Source organism: Chionomys nivalis, chromosome 12, assembly GCF_950005125.1.
Source record: "Chionomys nivalis chromosome 12, mChiNiv1.1, whole genome shotgun sequence".
NCBI classification, from domain to species: Eukaryota; Metazoa; Chordata; class Mammalia; order Rodentia; family Cricetidae; genus Chionomys; species Chionomys nivalis.
The window spans coordinates 56647836-56669108 of NC_080097.1; the positions used below are offsets into that span (position 1 = coordinate 56647836).

General features: G+C 44.1%; 1 protein-coding gene across 1 annotated transcript; it reads left to right on the plus strand.

Moving 5' to 3' along the window:
• Positions 1-13054: 13054 nt before the first annotated feature.
• On the plus strand, positions 13055-15996 carry LOC130884948 (granzyme B-like). Its single transcript, XM_057786280.1, has 5 exons — positions 13055-13208; positions 14118-14265; positions 14681-14816; positions 14966-15226; positions 15804-15996. The coding sequence occupies exons 1-5, from the start codon at positions 13154-13156 to the stop codon at positions 15945-15947; spliced, it is 744 nt and encodes a 247-aa protein (XP_057642263.1). The 5' UTR covers positions 13055-13153; the 3' UTR covers positions 15948-15996.
• The last annotated feature ends 5277 nt before the right edge of the window (positions 15997-21273 follow it).

The window sequence follows — 21273 nt, forward strand, 5'->3', positions numbered from 1 at the left end:
AGCCAGGTGACCAGGAGCTGGGGCAGCAGGAACACAGCCCGCAGCTCTTACTACACACAACCATCTGTAACTCCAGTTCTATGGGCTCAAATACCCTCTTCTGACTTCTAAGGGACACACATAGTACACAGACAGGCAAGCACTCATACACATTTTTTTTTTTTATTTAAAGGATGACTTATACCCTATTCTAAGCCCTCAGAAATCTCATTTTCTTTGTTAATTTTTTGAGACAGGGTTTCTCTGAGTAGCTCTGGTTGTCCTGGAACTAGCTTTATAGACCAGGTTGGCCTCGAACTCAGAGATCCACCCTCCTCTGCCTCCTGACTGCTGGGACTACTGACATGTGCCACCACACCTGGCTAGAAATCTCATCTTCAGATGATATTTTTAAATAATTGCATTTTCAAGAAAGATATCCATATCATGTTTTTCAAATGCATTGCTAACACTTTTAGTCAATTATCTATGGAATCGAATTTATTTTCCCCCTTTGGAGAAGCTAATCCATAATACACCTTTGAGATTTTATTTCTGTTGACACATGGAAATACAGCTCATTCATTTTGGCATTTTAACTCCCAAGAAAATAAGTATTCATTCTTAACCCAGTTGGCTTGTTTCTAGTTTATCCTCTGGAACAGTTGCAGGCAGGTCCTTTAATGGGTCTGTGTATTACACACGCATGAACATCTCTAAGGAAATCGTGGCAGCAGGGTCCTCACTACTAGTGAGGTTCATGATTACTTTCAAAATCCATTAACCCTTGGAGATTGGTCTTCTGGGGAAAACATCTGTCAAGCCTCTTTAATGTTTAAAGTTGAATCGATTGTCTCCCCATAATCAACATCTTCTAGAGAAGATGCCTCTCACCAGGCAGAGCCTTAGAAACATTGCCATTGAATCCAAACTTGCTTTGGCATTTTATGATGGCTTTGTTGAACAGAAGACTCAAATGTTCAAAGACTTAAATCTATCAACTTATTCCTATTGTTTTTGAATTCATATGTTTGATAGAAAAAAGAAAAAAAAATCAGTTTTGGCATGATTCCTCGTTGTTTTTTGTAACACGCAGCACTCTAAAGCATCAGGACACGTGAACCTCTAACTGGGTGAACAGCTCAGAGAATACGTCTCATCTTCAACTGTACATTTTGCGTAACTGCCAAATGCTCATTTCCCAGGAAAGTTTTGACGATCCTATACAAAGATCAGATTAACCTATCATACTGTCTTGTGGTTAGTTTTCTTTGGAATACTTGCCCATCATTAATAAGCATGTATGTGCGCGTTCTGGTCTCAAGAGGAGAAACACATCAGTGTTCACCATTTGGCTCCCAGTGCTTTAAAGAGCAGCATGCACAGAGAACTCAGTGTGTTCCGTTTGAGTGAAAGGATTGTCCTGAGCCAGACGCTCCATCTCTTCCTGTGTGGAGACTGATTCTCCAGGCCTGTTATAATTTGGCTTCCCCCATATCAGTACCTAGAATGGAAAGTTTCAAAACATTCAACAAGTTTGCCTTTGTCTGTGATCTCAGGCCCACAACGATCTCTCTCTGAGGTTTCATCTGTGACCATGATGACTGTAAAAAGTCAATGGCACTTTTGACAGAGTGAAACTCAGAAGCGTGGTTTACGGTAAGAACATTTCATTACAAGTTTATGGTTTTTGACTAATTAAATGAATTTTCAGCCACAACTTACCTCCTGGTATTTTAAATTCTTTCTCTAACACCTTTTCATGGAAATTCTTTTTATTACTATATCTAAAATACTGAAAGAACTGTCAAAATGTATTATTAATTGATTGATTACACCATTGGAATGTTTAATATTCATCTAGAAGCTATAATATTGAGGATTTTATTATATAGGCCTGCTACACACACACACACACACACACACACACACACTTCCATCATCAACTTAGTTCAGGTTTTCCTCAGATATTGGTGGTACCTTCCTCCCTTCCATCTATCTAGAGTTCAAGCTGGAATGTCCAATGATGGCGCTGATATGGATGTCCAGGCATGGATTTACAGTTGTTTTATATAAGAATGGGGAAATTAAGATGGAACTCACGTGAAAAAGATAGTTAGCCAAGCCTTCTGGTACATGGCTATAATCCCAGCACTCAGAAAGCTGGGTGGTGGGAGCCATGTGACGTCTTCAGGGCACAAGGCCCAAGAATAACATGAATGGCTCTCCTTGTAGCAAGGCCCTGGAGATCCTAACCCACTTGGCAAGAACCTATGAACAGTTCTCTGCATGATTCTGGGCATGACCCCGGGAGTGTGTGTGCTTCATGCTCTCCTTGCTTTTACCATGTTAGCCATACTGCTGGCCTGAACGAGTCATAGTAGGTCATGAAGTTTAATATTACATGTTTGTATAACTGCTGTAGAATGATTGATTTTAACCACGAGAGTTTTAAAGAAATGTTCTTAAGTAGATATCAAGAGTTAATGGGAACATTCAAGGAACAAGGAATGAGGTAGAATCATAGAAAACCACAGTTCCCTCATTTTTAATAATGGTGCCAATACTCCAAGAAGTTAAGAGAGATGGACATAAAAACAAGGGACAAGCAGTACCAACTATTAAGAGTAACTCTCCTGGTTAAGTTGGCTATAAAATAAATGAAAAACTTGGTATGTCCCCAGAGGGAACAGAGTAGTACAGAATGTCAAATGGATTGACCCAGCTTTGGCTGGTGAGCTGATCATGAGAACCCAGACCCTACCAGACGTAATATTAACCACCAGAGGCAAAAGCATCTTTCTCCCTGCATGAGGTGTAACTGCATGTGCTGCCAACTGGTCACACTGTTCTCCCGCAGGTGTGCCTAGTCAGAAAAGTTCCTTTGTAGCTTGCAAGACTGCTTATGGTTCTGACGGTCGAGAGATGGATGTATAAGGTAATGGCTACCACTGGGAGAGCTGGGAGATGGAAGGGGAAAGAAGCAAGGGACAAACTAGCAATTATTGTAACCATTTTTAGAAACTTAGGAAGTGAAAACTGTTTGTAAAGCTGTTCATGCAAACCATTGACACTGTAGAAATAAAGACAGCCCAGGCTATCCATGGGCACTTGTTTGAACAACAGGTGGTCGCAATTTCTTCACGGTGCTGACTCCACACATCCATCCCAGGTCCATGGTCATGTCTGGAGCAAGGCTTCCGGCATCTGATGCAAGAGGATCTGGAATTCATGGCCAGCTTGCACTACACAGCAAGTTCCAGGCTAGCCTGAGCTATATAGTAAGATACTGTCTCAAAAAGTAAATAAAACGAGGGCTGGTGAGATAGTAAAGGATAAAAGTTGATTGTTGTATAAACTAACCACACAGGGCTACACAATTAATCTCTACTCTTAAAAAAGCATGCAGGAAGGAGGGTGGATATCATATCAGTTGGAAGTAACCAAACATTTAAAATAGTCAAAGGAGATAAGATCATATGACAGATACCAAGTCATCAATAGAGTCAGAAAAACCCTCAGGAATCCAGGCTTTCCCAGCCCCTGACCCTCACAGGGACAGGAAAATGCAAAAGTGCTCCTGGAATCAAGTTACTTTTAAACAGTTCTCCCCAACCCAATGCTGCGGAGATTCTGCGAGCCTCCGGGAAGGTTTTCTCTTCTGGTACTCAGTCTGCATTTGTCTCTGAGTATCTCTCAGTCAATTGTGAACTTTCTCATGGCCCTCCTTTCTGTTTCGTGTCACTCTCTGCTCTCTTCATAGTTTCCCCAGGAAAAGTAAACCCTGCATACCCCGTGTCTGCAAGGTATCTGGGAGCACACCTGACTGCTCTTCCAGAGGACCCGGGTTCAATTCCCTGTACCCGTAATGGTGGTTCACAACTGTCTGTAACTCCAGTTCTGGGGGACTATAACACCCTTACACAGGCTTATAAGTAAAACATCAATGCACATACAATAAAAAAAATCATAAAAGGGTAAACACATATTTATGAGTTGCATTTTTAAAAAAGTTATGACATTTCACAAATTCCCATTCCCTCTAATTCTCTCCAATTTTGTGCTAATGTATGGCCCAGACAATCCCCAAATCTCAAGCCCTTGCTCCAAAAGTTATTTTTGCTGACTCTCACTCCTGTTGGTGTATTTTCTTGTGATCTTGCTGGTTGTTACTCTCAGAAGGGAGGTTGTGTAAAGACAAAGGGAGGTGGTCTGGTGGCAGGGGTCAAGGATAACAGGATCTCAAACCTAAACATTCTATGAGGTCACCATGTGATGGTCAAACAACACACATGAACAAACAAATGAGAAGAGACTAAGGACATGCTAGTGTAAGTGTCCTGAGCCAAAGACAGAGCCCAATGCTAGAGCTAAAGAGAAAGGTAACCCGCAGGGCTCTTTGTTCCCTGGAAGCAGGGATTAAGGCTTTTGCTCCTTATCATGAATATTAGCACCTGGTGGGAGCCCTGAACTTGTCAAGCTGTATTAATGAAAGAGTGTCACACCACAGTAAGGACTCTGGCGCTAGAGATTATCTAACACAACAGGACTCCTGGGCATCTTTCTTCTTTAGTGAGACTCACGGCAGTAAATGAGAGATTTAAGTAATTGCCAGTGTTTTAATGTTTACATTATGTGGCAATAATTCTATTGAGAAGATATCCTAAAAACATACATGCACGCGCATGCACATATGCACATGCACACGCACACACACACCTTTCAGCACAATAATGTTCTTCTCAAAAATGGGCTGCACCTGTACTCCCAGGGCTCAGAAAATCAGGTATTCAGCCAGGTGGTGGTGGTGTACACCTTTAATCCCAGCACTAGGGAGGCAGAGACAGATGGATCTCTGTGAGTTTGAGGCCAGCCTGGTCTACAAGAGCTAGTTCCAGGACAGGCTCCAAAGCTACAGAGAAACCCTGTCTCAAAAAATTAAGAAAAAAAAAAAAAAAGAAAGAAAGAAAGAGAATCAGGCATTCAAGGCCATCCTTGGCTCCATTCTGAGAACCAGAGCTAGCCCATGTTATATTAGACCATGTTTCAAAACACCAAAAATAAAACAAAATGTGACCTAGATGAACATTTCTTGACTCATACATAATTAGCAACACAATTTACAAAACCTTAGGTGTAAATATAATCCTTTTTATTTTTCTACCTCCTCTGCAGGGTGGGCGTGATTTGTCTGGTGAACACAGCCAGAGCTGTTGGAGAGCTGGGAAAGAGAGAGGCTGCTCAGTCCTACCCTCCCTCTGGGCACCTCTTGGATCCCAGGCCAGCTCAGAGTTTCTTTTTTCAGCTCTGTTTGACACTTCAATGGTTGCCTTGATGGCTTCAAGCCCTACTTCCTGCCAGTGTGGTTGACCTTGCTCTGACCCAGTGCCCCCATTCCTTCTGAGATGATGTATTTCTACCAGGACATTTAAAAATGGATTAACAGGATGCCCGTCTGTCTCATGCCCTGCCTGGCAGGCTCTGAGCGACCAGCACCTGTTGACTCCAGAACACAATCGTAGAGAGTAGCCAGGCAAATCTTCCCCCGCAGCATTCAGCCCCATCTCACATCTGCATAGCTGAGGCCAACAGGTCCAGCCAATGTCCCCTGTGAGGTCAAAGTTCATTAGACAGGACACTCAGTAACGGCAGCCTCTTTACCAGGTTAAATCACCAATTGCAAAGTGGGTCACTGTCCTCCCAGGCTCTAGCTGCCAGTTTAGTAAGAAACAAACTTGCCACAGCAGGACTGGAAAGGACTAGAAACCACTAGTTTTATGATCAATAACCAAACAAATAGATCTTGTACATCTACTAAGTGCCAGGTAAAGGACATTCAAAAGCAAGGATGATGGACTCTGTCTATTCCCTCATGAAGCAATCTTGAGGACTGCCATCAGAATGTCCCCAAGTGGAAAACCCACCCAGAGGAAACCCAACTTGTTTGAGAATAATCACATTTACCTCATAACCTACAGGTTTTATGTGTATTTCCATATTTGAGGTCAGAACAGCAGTATATGGGCTTGGAAATGACATGGAAATCTTCTGGAGGTTTCCAATTCTATACTCAGTAGAACCTTGCCCCTGGCTGAGGGAGTGATGCAGGAAGAATAAAGCCAAGGGAGTTACCCTGAGGGGAACAAACCCAACCAGGAGAGGCATTTCTAGGATGCCCCACAGGGTATGCAGGTCACTACCAACTATGAAGTGGAATAAATACCACAGGTCCTTATATTTCTTAAGTAACACCAGATTTGAGGGGATTCATGTAGTACCAGATAAAGAAGGAAAACAACCCCCAACTCACAAGCTGTCATGCTTAGTTTGCAAACCCGCAGTGACCCGTGGAGCCCAAGTCTATAGAGTGAGAGGCTTCACTGATACCAGGCCCCATGGTACCCTGAAAATTCTATCAAGACGCGACCAGAAACCATCCTCTAGAACACTTGATGCCAATCTGGGTCACTGTTTTGGAGTTAAGTCTAGCCCTAATAGTAAGTGAATGTCGCCTCATCAAAGTACACACACACTCTCTCTCTCTCTCTCTCTCTCTCTCTCTCTCTCTCTCTCTCTCTCTCTCTCTCTCTCTCTCTCTCTCTCATACTCACACTCTCTCTCACACACGCATGTTCTCTCCCCCCCCCCCCACACACATAGTCTATAGAAATTCCTTCCTTTAGGTTCCTGTGACCCTCATGTCTTGTCGCCCATAAAGATCTTTACAGCAGACTATCTTAATGAACTGGGTCACCTTCATAATGAGGGAGAGCAGTTGACTTTGCATCTTCTTGAAAGTATTCCTGAGAAAACGTGTACCAAGATCATGTTTGGAAGGATGAAATAAAAGGATACAAACAGAACACTTTAGTAGCACTATGCCTGCTCACACCCACATCCACAACCCCACACAAACTAACATAAATTTATGTATAACTTAATACACACATGTATATAAATACATATGTAAAGGTTATAGATATAGTTTAGTTTAGTCATGGAGAAAAATACATGGTAGATAGATAGATGATTTCAAATGATACCTTAACTCATATATACACACACAATTTATTTGAGGAAATGCCCCTACATTTTAATTTTTTAAAAATCCCATGTCATAGCTCAAATGATAAATAAAAATCATGCAGCCTAAAAACTGACAAGAAAGCTCCATTAACTGAAGAGGAAATCAAGGTCCCAAGGCTCCAGGACAAGGTGTTTCCAGCTGAGAGACACTCGGAATGGCAAGAGGCCCCCCAAAGCGATTTTGTGTTTGCACTCACGGCAACACAGAACCAAGACAGATGTTTTCCAACCTCTCTAGTTCCTTGGAGAGAAAGCACTTGGGTTCCCCAGAGCAGACATTCTCAGGTGAGCTCCGATTATTAAGAGCACTTTCCTCTACTGAAATCTGCCTAATGTGCTCTACCACTTCTCAGAGTGGTAAAGAAGCTTTTCACTGTGGTAGGCATGTATTTCACATATGTATGTCCACATGTTTCTGGAACCATGTGACCTTTGGGTACATCACTTGACATTTTTGAGTCTCTTTGCCTTTAAAATGTGATAGATGAGCAGTTCCATGCAGAATGTAGAGAAGTCAGGGAGAGCCTGTGCAACTCCCTTGTGCAAGCTTAAAACACTTTAAGATACAGATTAATCTGAACGCCATTTGCCTGATTTCTTCTCTGACATCTTTTTCACTGCATTTGTATTCAAGACATGTATTGAAACAAATTCTGCTACCAAATGGCAGCCTCGTATTATTTCAGGAGGGTTGAGGAGATGACCCAGTAGCTAACACACTTGCTGGGCAAGCATGTGGGCATGAGGTTGGATTCTTAGCACCCACGTAAAGCTGAGTTCTGAGTTGTGGCACGTTTCTTTAATCTCAGAACTCTGGAAATGGAGGCAGGCAGATCTTGGTGAGTTCAAGGCCAGCCTGAATCTCATAGCAAGTATCAGACTAGCCAGGACTACATAGTGAGAACCTGTCTTAAAAACATTAACAGCACTTACAGGAGTCTGAATTGCCTCATATGTCTGTAACCCTAGCATTGGGAGGCAGAGATAGGTGGATCCCAGGGCCCCATTGACCAGGTAGTCAAGCTAAAACAACAAACTTTATGTTCGATGAAGAAACTGTCTCAACAAGTATGCTGGAGAGCAATATTGAGGAAGGCATACCAACATCAGCCTCTGTCCACGCATGCACAGGCACACACATACACACACACATATACACACATGCACGCATGCATGACCATATGCATGCACACTACACACACACACACACACACACACACACAAATTGTTTCAGATATCTATGATGTGCCGCTGCCCCATCTCATCTTTTCTCTACGTAAGTCATTTGGGAATTGATAACGTTCAGGACACTTTTCTGAGACACCCAGCATGTACCAGGCTGAGATTCTTCTTGGCAGCGAGTCTTTTCTCCCTCCTTAACTCTTATAACCTCAGTGGGGAAAATTAAAATGCCCATCTCCCTTCGCCCTGTGAAGATTGGGTCAAAGGTGACATTTCTAGGAAGGAAGGAGCTAAACTAAAGCCATGCACTAACACAAACTCTATTATGTCCCACCCCACCATGTCCTCAAGAGTTATTGAGTAACTTGTGCAGATGCTTGTTATGCTCCTAGCTAAAGAGTTAAATCTTTAGTATGTGATACCAAAAGAAGTCAAATGCATGATTTCTTAGAGCGCTTAGGAACTATTCAACGCTTTGGTAGATTTACCATGGCCTACCAACCGATCCTTAGATCCTCAACCTTCCAGACTTAGAAACTTAAAATGAGGAAACATTAAAAGGGTTTGGAGTTTTTAGACAACTTTGGGGGTTCTGGTAAGTGATCACAAGTAGAAATGTGGTCAGAGCAATGTTGTCACCAATTCCCAAGTGTCACGTTGACGAGGTAAAGCAACACCACTGTGCTATTTGTACGGATTTCTCAGAGACAGGCTCCTGCAATACGCAGTTTTTCCTAGGGAAGACCTGACCCTCCTATTTCGTGTGTATTTAAGGGTCTTTTGTCAGTCATTTGGCCTGAAACAGAGAAACTAAGATAACCAGAATTCCTCACAGCAGAACAGCTACACCAAGACTGAATGATAGATGATATGACAGGAGAATTATTAAGCATGATAAAGAGAAAACCACACGTTTTGCAGCGATAAATTCAAGCTTCTGGTAAGTGAGTAGGCAGCATATGTCTTACCTGCCTCAAACCAAACTGTTTGCCACATCCTAAGAAGGTGCGGTCAGAAGGTTCACACGTGAGACTCTGAGAGAGAGGAGGAAGCGAGTTGTCACTCTAGAAGGTTAAGATGTGAATTCCACCTTCCAGTTTGTAAAACCAAGCCACTTTTAAGAATGGAAGTGGCCTTGGTGGGCAATGTCCACACTCTCCAGTTTTCAACCCAGAACTACAAAGGAAACAGAGAGTAATGGTCACATAGGAGAAAATTTACAGGAAATACTTTTTAAAGGGATCTTAGATGTTATAAAGTCACAAAGGTTTTTAGTTTCTTGAAAGTATTCAGAACTGAGGGAACCTTCAAGAAGGAGCTAAAGGCAATTAGTGATGACACATGAAAAAGTAGAAAATATTTATAAACACACCAAAATTTTTACACTGAAAAGGACAATAATTAAGATGGAAGCTTCGCTACTGGGATTCAACTACAAATTCGAGCAGAGGGAGAAATCAGTGAAACTCACGCTGGAGTAGTGGCTCATTAGTGAAGAACACTTCCTCCTCTGCAGAGAACGTGAATTCATTTCCCAGGGTCCATATAACATGACTCACAACTTCACAGCTGCCTGTAATTCCATCTCCAGGGGATCTAATACCCTTTTCTGTCCTCCATGGGCACTGCATCCATGTACAAATGTGGATGTGCACGCGTGCGTGCGCGCGCACACACACAAACGTTTGCATCTGAAAGTAATTAAAAATAAAATAAATATTTTTTTTTAAAAAAAGATTACAGTGTCAATGCATTACAATAGACTAGCTCAGGGAAGAAATAATGTCTAAGCTGGGAGACAAGTCTGGTGAAATGTGATATTCAGGCATCATTAAAAGATAAGGATGATCATAATTTGTTTAGAATTCTGTGATTTGCTCAAGAAACAAAACCTAGGAATCCATAGGATAGAAGAATGAACCGAGATTACAAAAAAAAAAAAAAAAAAAACTAAAGGCATAGAAGACATATTACATAAAATTATAAAAGAAAATTTCCCAAATCCATGCAAAGAAGTGAACATCTAAACACAAGTTCTATTTAGAAACCCAAGAAGAAATGAACAGAGAAGGTCCTCTTCACAACAAATTTTAGCTAAAATGCGAAAACTACAAAACAAAGACAATAGCAAAAGCTGAAAGAAGACAAGGACTCATTTACGAAGACAAATTCACCATGATGACATCGGACCTCTCAGCAGAAATCATAAAAGTTAAGACAGAATGGAATGACAGATTTGAAGCCATAAGAGTAAATAAAAATGTCAACAAAGATTATTATGTCCAGAAAGTTTACTTCTCAAAATTAATGGAGTAATAAATACAAGATAAATACAAACTAAAGCAATTCATGACCACTAAGTCAACATTGCAGAATATGCTTAATGGAATTACATACAGGAACACTGTATTTCCAGTGTTCCCATACCATACTCTCCCTTCTCTGCATTTTCACCAGTCAGTGGATGTCTGTAATGGTCTCCATCTGTTGCAAATGAAACTTATTTGATGAGGAATTAGAGCTACACTCATCTGTGATGCGAGGGTCGTTATGTAGAGTGCAGCAGGGACCCCACTGGTTTAGGAAAGTGCCAGTAGTAGGTTTTCCTCTTATGGGCTCCATGACATCACAGCCACAGGCAGTTGACTAGGTTTCTAGTATCAGACACGAATTCCTCCCACTGAGTGGGCCATTTGTCTAATTAGACAGTTGTTAGTTACTTCCAGGATGTTGGTGACACTCTTGCAACCTTGGGTATATCTTACTGTGATGGTCATTGTTGTGGTTTTAGAACTAGGTAGGACTATTAATAGCTATTTTCATGGGCAGCTTGCATAGCACCATTAGATATTCTGAGAGCTAGTCCTCCAGGAGGAGGCTTCCAGGTCAACTCCAGCCTGAGTCCTTCAAGTCCTTTGTCAAAAGTGTATGGTGTGCTCACTTTTTTTTTTTTTCTGCGAAGAAACTCATTGTACAAGGGAAGATTTTCTTTACTAAAATTTGATTATTTTTCTCTTAGGAAATTACAGATTAAAGTACCTTTGACTCTTTTTTTTTGTTTTTTTTGAGGCAGGGTTTCTTGTAGCTTTTTGGTGCTTGTCCCGGAACTAGCTCTTGTAGACCAGGCTGGCCTCGAACTCACAGAGATCCGCCTGCCTCTGCCTCCTGAGTGCTGGGATTAAAGGCGTGCGCCACCACCGCCCGGCTACCTTTGACTTTGTATGACTTGTTTTCACTCATTAACAACTGTTTGAAATAAAACCAAGGAGATGAGAATTTAAAATTCTATGATGGTGTGACTCTAAGGTCTTGGTGACCTGATACATTGGTGAAGATGACATTTTTGAGAATGTTCATAGTATGAGTCAAAACCATCGTCTATTATGGTACTACAGATGAAATGATGGCCTTTTTGACATGTTTTGTTGTGTCATATGAGTAAGTCATACTGTCTCTAATGTTGGGATGAATTTATTCACTCCTGTAGCATGACTTGATATTTTGGTTCCATGGTTCCTTTGTTATTACAGGCTGATTTTTAGTGAATAATGAATACCTATTGGTAGTTAATATACCAGACATTAGTTTATACCAAGTAAATATCTTTCATTTTCTGGAAAGATTATATAAAATACTAAGAGGTACTTGGGAAACAGCTGGATAAATAGTGTTTGCCAGGCAAGAGTGAGGACCTGAGTTTCATTCCCAGAACCTGTGTGAAAAGCTGGGTGTGGTGATAACACCTGTAATTCAAGCTCTGGGAGATGGAGATAGACAGATAATTGAGGTTCTCTGGTTGGCCGCTTTAGCCTAATCACTAAGCTAAGTGAGAGACCATGCCTTAAAACACAAGACAGACAGAGCCTGAGAATGATCCTCAAGGTTCACCTCTGCACACACACACTCACACACACAGAGCACACACACACACAGAGCACACACACAGAGCCACACACACACAGAGCGCACACACACACAAAGCACACACACAGAGCACACACATACACAGAGCACACACACACAGAGCACACACACACAGAGCGCGTGCGCACACACACACACACACAGAGGTTGCTAAGTTTGCTTCCTTATGTCGTACCATATCAGCAATTTAGTGACCTGACTGTCCTTTGGGAACTTTTTCCAACCTTAGTTCATAGGTTTTCATGGGACAAATGTCAGCTTTCCTGAAGAAGTAGGAATGACTCAGGTTTTAGTCAGTCAGTGGTTCAACTCCCAGAGCCTGCAGCAATCTCTTATTTTTGGTCAATAAATGTCAAATGTGGATTATTTCATAAGAAAGGGCTTTGTCACATGAAAGTTTTGAAGCTATGGTGTCAAACAGGCTGACAGGTGTTGGTAGACCTATCTGTTACTGCCTTATCCATCACTCTACCATTGCTCTCCTAGACTGTACTCTGGTCAAGGATGCCCTTGATAACCCCCCCCCCCCTCCCCACACTAGGTGGTCAGTTCACGCTTGGTTCTAGTACAAGAGATCAGCCTGAATGCGATCTGTTCTTTTGGACTCAGCAGTGTGGCATTGAAAGCATTCGCCTTCCACCACTGGGAACTTGGGTTTCTGGGACTCTGATACAATATCTTACAAGCCCCGCCCTGTACCCTTGTGTTCCTGCCATGGGCTGTAACTGGCGGCTTTCTGAGTCATTGGCTGTGGGTTCTGCTGTGGTTACTTCATGGTTCTCACACAAACGCTCAGAAGACGTCACCAGGCAGAGACAGTAAGGGTAGGAGCTTTCATAGAAAGCCTTCTGTGATAAAGCATCATAAAAACAAAGGAGGCACAAGGTCGCTGAGCCCACTCCACCTCCTTCATCTGCTAGAGGTTAAAAGAGAGCAAGGGCAAAGCCCCAGGCACTGGGACCTACTTGGCCTTCTAGAGAAGATGAAGCTCCTCCTGTTCCTGCTGGCCTTCTCTCTGCCCCCCAGGACAGAGGCAGGTGAGTGAACACCTCCTTAGTGGTCAGTTGTCACCACTGGTGGGAGGGCAGTGGTCTTTCTCAGGAAGAGCCACTGAGTGCTAGCCCTTCCCTGAGCCATATCTTGTCATCTGGAAAGTAGATTTTTTTTTTTTTAGAAGTTTAAGGGTAGAACGTAAAGAGTAGGAACTTGCAAAGCAGAGAACACTATGTTCTTCTGGAGCAGGCAGAATGGGCCTAGCTCTGCATCTCTGACGATACAGGCACTTCCTCACCAAGCACTCATCAGAGAAACCTAGATCCCAGAATAGGTGGGGATGCTGGCCTCAGGATAAGTGCTTTTGCTGAATTCCAAGCCACTAGGTCCTTTCCTTCATCTCTGCACCTCCCAGGCTTTTATGGTCCCACAGTGTTTGAGCATGAGACACTACCTGGGCAAGCGCTAATTTCTCTGTTTTCTAGAATGCCAGCAGCTGCATCTAGGAATGAGTGGGCGTCCTCACTCACGAAGCCAGTGACCTCTGCTGAGCACCTACTACATGCCACGCCTGAAGAAATAGGAGGCCACGAATTGTAGACTAAGCCTTGTCCCATAGAAAGCAGCTCTGTTCCATCACAGGCATCACAGGGCTGGGGAGGGAGCACGGTTAGAGTCCTCTGGGAACAGAAGTAGGGGACAGACATAATGGTTCTTAGCCTTTTCTTGCCCAGAGACTTAATCTTGCCTCCAGCTATGTGGAAGAAAGATGGACAGACAAAGACCTACTTTTCTCTCCTTTTAGCCAAGGGGAACTTGAGAGCTTTCCTTACAGCCTGCTCCAAATTCCAGGCCTCTGCTGGTTCCTAAATGCCTAGCAAATCAGGAGCCATTACGCAAAGCCCATCTCATGGACTAGCAAGTGCTTACAAAACAGCTGGCTTTCCCTTCAGGGGAGATCGTCGGCGGACATGAGGTCAGGCCCCACTCTCGACCCTACATGGCATATCTTCAGATCATGGATCAGATTACTCCGAAGACGTGTGGTGGCTTCCTAATACGAGAGGACTTTGTGCTGACTGCTGCTCACTGTTCAGGGAGGTGAGGAGCAAGAAACAGCCCATACCCTCCCGGGAACATTCCACGGAGACCTTGCCTTCTTCCTAAGGGGACTAGGATGACAGAGGACCCAGCAAGTCTCATGATGGAGAAGCAGCCCGGCACCAGAGTGGCAGCTAAGGAATCAAGCACATTTAGACCCGGGGGGGGGGAGTGGTTAGCCCCACAGGACAAACGAACAATACAGTGTACTGACCCTAAGCAATGTGGTGTACCAATGGAGCTTAGAATGCTATCATCTCTATGACTAACACGCAGAAGCCACAGTCACTCCGTCTCCCCTCAGTTTCCCATAGCTAGGGCACCACCATGGCCAGCACTTCCTTCCCTTCACACCTCCTGGGGCTGCATCCTCTCTGAGTCCACAACTCTTATCTACATTCTATTCTCGGTACAGCTTAATCAATGTCACCTTGGGGGCCCACAACATCAAAGAAGAGGAGAAGACCCAGCAGATCATCCCTGTGGCAAAAACCATTCCACACCCCACATATAACGCTAAGAAAATCCTTAATGACATCATGCTGTTAAAGGTGAGACCTGTTACCCTCAACATATTCCAGGGATTGCCCCTCCCCACCCCACTCTCATCCTGTTCCTTCCCTCCCTGCCATCCTGGCTTTCAAAGGGTCCTAGGCCAGCAGGCTCCTGGCTGAGCTGCACTCTCCCTTCTTCCCCACAGCTGGAGAAGAAGGCCAAGAGGACTAAAGCTGTGAAGCCCCTCAACCTGCCCAGGCGTAATGTCCAGGTGAAGCCAGGGGATGCTTGTTACGTGGCTGGTTGGGGAAGGATGTCCCCAACGGGCCTCTTTCCCAAAACACTACAAGAGGTAGAGCTGACAGTCCAGGAGGATGAGGAGTGTGAGTCCCACCTTCAAGGCTATTACAACAAAGCCGTTGAGATCTGTGCGGGGGACCCAAATATCAAGCGTGCTTCCTTTAGGGTAAGTTGGATTGTCCTCCTCTCTGGGCTCCATGGGAGGAGGAAAGCAATCTGGGACCTAGAGACCAAGCATCAGGGACTCCTTTGCCCACTGGTTATGGTCTTTCTCCCTGGAAACAGCAGGAATCTGTAACTAACTAGGGTCTCAGAGCTGACAAGGAGCCTTGGTGAAGACAGTTGGTATAAAGCAGGATTTGCCTGTGTCATTAAGACAAGCAAGGGTCTCCTCAGAGCAGACACCCACATTTGTCAATGATCTGCTCCTCCATGTTCACATCAGGCTCACTCACCTGTCCCCATGTTCTTAAATAATAGCCTGGAGCTGAGAGTTCCATTTACCTTCATAGAGAGTAGATCACAGACCTGGAGAAAGTCAGGGCCTGGGCTCAGGAAGGAGGTGAAACAGTAACCCTGTCCATAATCAGAGTAGGGACCCCAGGGACCCCAGGCCTGCCCTCTGATGTCCCACAAGCAGAACACCCAAGTCATACTCTTTGGAGAGGAGCCTTGGCATGAGAGAGCGGTTGGGACTAGGGTGAACAACAGCTCAGTCCTCTGTGACCCTTCTCCATTCACAGGGGGATTCTGGAGGGCCTCTCGTGTGTAAAAAAGCAGCTGCAGGCATCGTCTCCTATGGACGTGCTGATGGTTCAACTCCAAGAGCCTTCACCAAAGTGTCAAGTTTCCTATCCTGGATAAAGAAAACGATGAAACGCAACTAACTACAGTGCAAACCAGACCCCTCCCTGACTCACCATCACTACAGCTGAGTCCAGGACTGTCCTAGGACAGAAGCCAGCATCTTAATAAAGGTCTCTTTGCTGAATTGAAAGACTGGTTTTATATCACATGGACAAACCCTGTGCTAGGCAGGCCAATGACATACTTCTGCTTTCTGCTCACCCCAACACCATACCCCCACAAAGCTTAGGCATGGCCATTGAGCAGCTCCTTTCAATGTGTCCCACTGTGCAGGGCCTGCCCTTCCGACTGGCCCAAAGCTGAGTGTGGGTGTCTCTTGTCTTGGGGCTCAGGGTGAACTCTTTTCCTTCCCTGAGTCATATGGAAGAAAAGAGAGGAAAAACACCATGGGTCCTAAAGACAGGGGAGACAGAGCTGAGGTCACTGTGGATGGACCTTCCTGGGTAGGGCATCTCTGTCCCACAATTTCACCATTAAGGTGACAGCAATTTCAGCAAGCCTTCTTGCTCATCTAGAATTTGTTTCTCTATCCTCTTCTGGGTACAGGGCTAAGCTTTGTCCAGCCTCCTAGTTCCACCCTCCTCTCTTCATGCCTACTCTAATGAGTCTATCTGTGCATTACACATCATGCAGATCTGAGGGCATTCCCACCTTTTATTCTTCTTCAACCCAAGCCATGTGGGTTCCTTCCATTAAGGCCTCAGCCCTGTGGTTTCAGCCCAACTTAAACCCTGGTAGAGAGGTACTGCTCAAAGGTCCAGAACAGAAGTGCCATCACAGAGGGTCCATGGAAGACAGGGCTTTCATTGTCTCTATCCAGAACCCTGGACCTCACCTCCCACATGCTCAGACTAGGGAAGCTCTTCCCAGTCATCTCAGTTCTTCCCGTGTGCTCAGCATCCATAGCAGCAGGGTCACTCAGCAGCCTGAGCTCCTCTGAGCCTGTTCATCTTAGTCACTGCTGGCCTTCAGGTTAAGACTCCCTGCTGCTCACCTGGCCTATGTCAGTCTTTGACATCCAGAAGGGTAAATAGCTAGAAATCTCTACTTTTCCATTAGTCAGTTCTGAAATGTATGAGGTTTGGAAATGACTATAGTCTATTAGCTTCTACTGGGAAACTGTTCAGAAAAGAATCATTTTTACCTAGGGGAGAGGGCAGTGGGTAGACACAACCAAGATGGCCTCATTTTACAGAGTCATTATACACATATAAATCCTAAGAGATTCACATATTCAGAAGCATAATTCAGAAACAGAATTACACATGAGCCAAGGAGGCTGGAAAAAATAGAAAAATTAAAAAAATGGTGCGAAGAAATACTTCTAATATTTAACGTTCTTGGTTACTGCTGCATCCATACTTCCAAAACTACTTGGGATTCTCATTTTTAGGAAGATCTTGGCACGAGACCATAGCCAAAATGTGTGGCTGCTTGTTAAAGAAAAGTCTCCCTGTGTTGGACTCACATTGCTAAAACAATCCAAGGTGCTAGGCATGGTTGCTTACACCTTAATCCAGCACTTGGGATGCAGAGGCCAGCAGATCTCTGAGACCAAGGCCAGCCAAGGCTATAGAGAGAGACTCTGTCCCAAAACAAATAAATTTAAAAATGCTTAATTAACTCAAATAAACTTCAAACTCCAAACAGCCTTGGCTTCAGTGTCAGATCTTGTCAGATACTTAACAGATAGCATGACTGGTAGCTATAGATTAATGGTTCCCTGTCCCAAATAGACAGGGCACCATGTTCTTCTTGGAGATGAAGTAAAGTCTCTCTTTGGGTCTGGTAACTTTCAAAGACATGCTTTTATATAGAAAGAGATGTAGGCGGCACACAATTTCTGATAAAGAACTGGAAACAAACCCTGCCTTAGAGATATACTAAGATATACTAGTTCCTTTGGAGACAAAAAAAAAAAAAATAAAAAAAGAATAAAAACAAACAAGCAAGCAAACAAACAAACAAAAAACAAACCCAAAGAAGAGGCAGAATCAAAAGAAAAACATATATTAGAAATCATACAGTCATATATGTATTCAGTTTAGATGTCATATTTACTTTGGCATGTTTTATGGCTTAAAATAACTTTGAAAACCATTATTGTGTTTCTGTTAGAGAGGAGACAGAAATGAATTTCTACTAAGAGGTAGTAAATGACCCAACAACCAGAATCAACCATGTTAGGATGAAGCCTGAACTGAGCCTGGGATTCCCTGGCCACCAAGGCACAAGTGACCTCCATGTCTTCTAATGTGTGGTCAGTAACTTCCTGGCATCCCACACAAAAGATGAGCCCATGCTCTGACTCCCCATGGAGAGAAACCTCTGGGCTCCTCCAACAGCTGCATGGTGAAGGTGTTCAAAGCCACCTTGCCTTGTTCCCTTGAGCACACATTGGAGTAGATTCAGAGGCAGTAAATGCCTTAAACACAGAAAGCTTCAAATTCCTCTGCTCCGTGGAAGTTTTTCTCAGCCCTGACAATTTGCATAGAGCTCACTCTGTTCTCCTAACATCTGTACTGATGTTCTGCACCTGGGAAAGGAAATTCTTCAACTCATCAAGACCCAGCTTCTCTGTTCTTCCTGGCCATTGCAGTCCAGCAAGCCAGAGAGACCTGTAAGACACCTCGGGAGGACATAGACCCAGGGGTATAAGATGCCCCTGAAGGACCCAGAGCAGACACAACAACACAGGTCTTCTGGTTTGTGCTGGGGAATCCATACTGGAATACCTCCATTGTCCTGTCCAATGTCAATCATTTGCCAGCAGCATTTTCCATGAACTTAGAGAATATAGAGTTTCTGTTTTGTATTTGTGTCCCATGCCACCTTTCTGTGGTGGTTTTTAGTAATGATGTCCCTCCCACTCTAGACTCATGTATTTGGGTACCTAGTCCCCAGCTGATGATGCTGTTTGGGGATGTTAGGAAATATGGCCTTGATGGCGGAAGTCCGTTGCTAGGGCAGGCTTTGACTCACACCACTCCCAATTCTCTCTCTCTCTGTTTCTCTCTTTGTCATGTTAATGGTTGTGTGTAACTTAGTAAATGATATCATTCCTTATCATCCTGCTCCTGCTGCCGTGCCTTCCACTGATGCCACACCTGCATCCCTATGTCCTAGTCTTTCTCCTAGAAGCTGTCGTGGTCATGGTGCTTTATCAGAGTAATAGGAAAGTAACTAATACACATGCATTTTAGCAACATACATTTTTTACCTTGACAGAAATGTAGGCATGGATTCATTTGCCTTATTTCTCAGGAGTATTTGGCCTGAAGCATTGTGGGAGAGTCCACACAGAACACAACCCCTCTGCAGGATCAGGCTGCTACTCTACATCATGTAGTTTGTCCTTTAAACACGGAATGACATTTTCCCTACAGCTAAGATACATGGATTCCAAATCACAGAAATGTGCAGCCAACTCCCCTCATAAAAATGACTGCACTCAATGGTTTTGACATCTGTGAGAGATATGACAATACTCACCTGTAATTCCAGCCCTCCATGGCTGAGGAGGATAGAGCTTTCAAATTGAGCCTCAGTTGCAAAGTAAGATCATGTCCAGAGAATGAGCTTCTCTCTATACAACTTTTAGTTTGGATTGCCCAGAAGTCTGTCTGTCCTTCCTTCCTTCCTTCCTTCCTTCCTTCCTTCCTTCCTTCCTTCCTTCCTTCCTTTCTTTCTTTCTTTCTTTCTTGTTGAAAAAATTCCCACCTCCTCCCCGCTTCCCATTTCCCTCCCCCTCCTCCCCCCTCCCCCCACTCCTCTCCCCCTCTCCCCAGTCCTCTCCCCTTCTCCCCAGTCCTCTCCCCCTCCCCCCACTCCATTCCCCCTCCCTCTCGAGTCTGAAGAGCAGTCCAGATTCCCTGCCCTGTGGGAAGTTCAAGGTCCTCCCCCCTCCATCCAGGTCCAGGAAGGTGAGCATCCAAACAGGCTAGGCTCCCACAAAGCCAGTTCATGCAGTAGGATCGAAATCTAGTGCTATTGTCCTTGGCTTCTCATCAGCCCTCCTTGTCTGCCACATTCAGAGAGTCCAGTTTGATCACGTGCTCCATCAGTCCCACTCCAGCTGGCCTTGGTGAGCTCCCATTAGATCAGCCCCACTGTCTCAGTGGGTGGGCACACCCTCGTGGTCCTGAATTCCTTGCTCATGTCCTCCCTCCTTCTGCTCCTCATTTGGACCTTGGGAGCTCAGTCTGGTGCTCCAGTGTGGGTCTCTGTCTCTATCTCCATCCATTGCCAGATGAAGGTTCTAAGGTGATATGTAAGATATTCATCAGTATGGCTATAGGATAGGGTCATTTCAGGTTCCCTCTCCTCAGTTGCCCAAGGTACTAGCTGGGGATGTCTCCCTGGACACCTGAGAGCCCCTCTAGAGTCAAGTCTCTTGCCAACCCTAAGATGGCTCCCTTAATTAGGATATATACTTCCCTGCTCCCATATCCACCCTTCCTTTATCCCAACCATCCCATTCCCCCAAGCTTCCCCCATCCTCTTCTCACTTTTCTCACCCAATTTCCCCTTACGCCTATCCCACCCCACCCCCAAATTCCCTGTTTTTGCCTGGCAATCTTGTCTAATTCCCTTATCCAGGCGGATGACTATATGTTTTTCTTTGGGTTCACCTTCTTATTTAGCTTCTCTAGGATCACAAATTATAGGCTCAATGTCCTTTATTTATGGCTTGAAACCAATTATGAGTGAGTACATCTCATGTTCATCTTTTTGGGTCTTTCCCAAAAGTCTTAATTCCTGAGAAATGAGTCCACCGTAAGTAATGGATTAATTTATAGCTAGATTATCAGTTCTGATTTCAAAGTGTAATGACTCCTAGTTGGGCGGTGGTGGTGCATGCCTTTAATCCCAGCACTTGGAAGGCAGAGGCAGGCAGATCTTTGTGAGTTTGAGGCCATCCTGGTCTACAAGAGTTAGTTCCAGGACAGGTTCCAAAGCTACAGAGTAACCCTGTTTTGAAAAGCTATATATATATGCTCCTAACAAAAGTCTATGATAGATTTGTGTAGTACAATAAAGGAAAAACCACCAAGACACCTTAACTATCAAGTTTAGAGTCACTGTAGCAGAGAGAGAATCCTTGTAGCTTAGACACTTAGGGTCAGAGTTCCCTGAACATCTTTCAAGAGATCATTTAAGTCTTCCTTGATGTGGGAGTCCCCTCTGTGTGCGTTGATTACCATTAATGAATAAAGAAACTGCTTTGGGCCTGTTGATAGGGCAGAACTTAGGTAGGCAGGGAGGACAGAACCGAATGCTGGGAGGAAGAAGGCAGAGTTGGAGAGACACTATGGAGCTGCTGCCAGAGTCAGACATACCGGAATT

Bases quoted from the DNA above. Each gene is read 5' to 3' on its own strand.
- LOC130884948 (XM_057786280.1), top strand. From the start codon at position 13,154: ATGAAGCTCCTCCTGTTCCTGCTGGCCTTCTCTCTGCCCCCCAGGACA. The intron at 13,209-14,117 runs GTGAGTGAACAC...CTTTCCCTTCAG, and splicing joins GCCCCCCAGGACAGAGGCAG to GGGAGATCGTCGGCGGACAT. The intron at 15,227-15,803 runs GTAAGTTGGATT...CTCCATTCACAG, and splicing joins TCAAGCGTGCTTCCTTTAGG to GGGGATTCTGGAGGGCCTCT.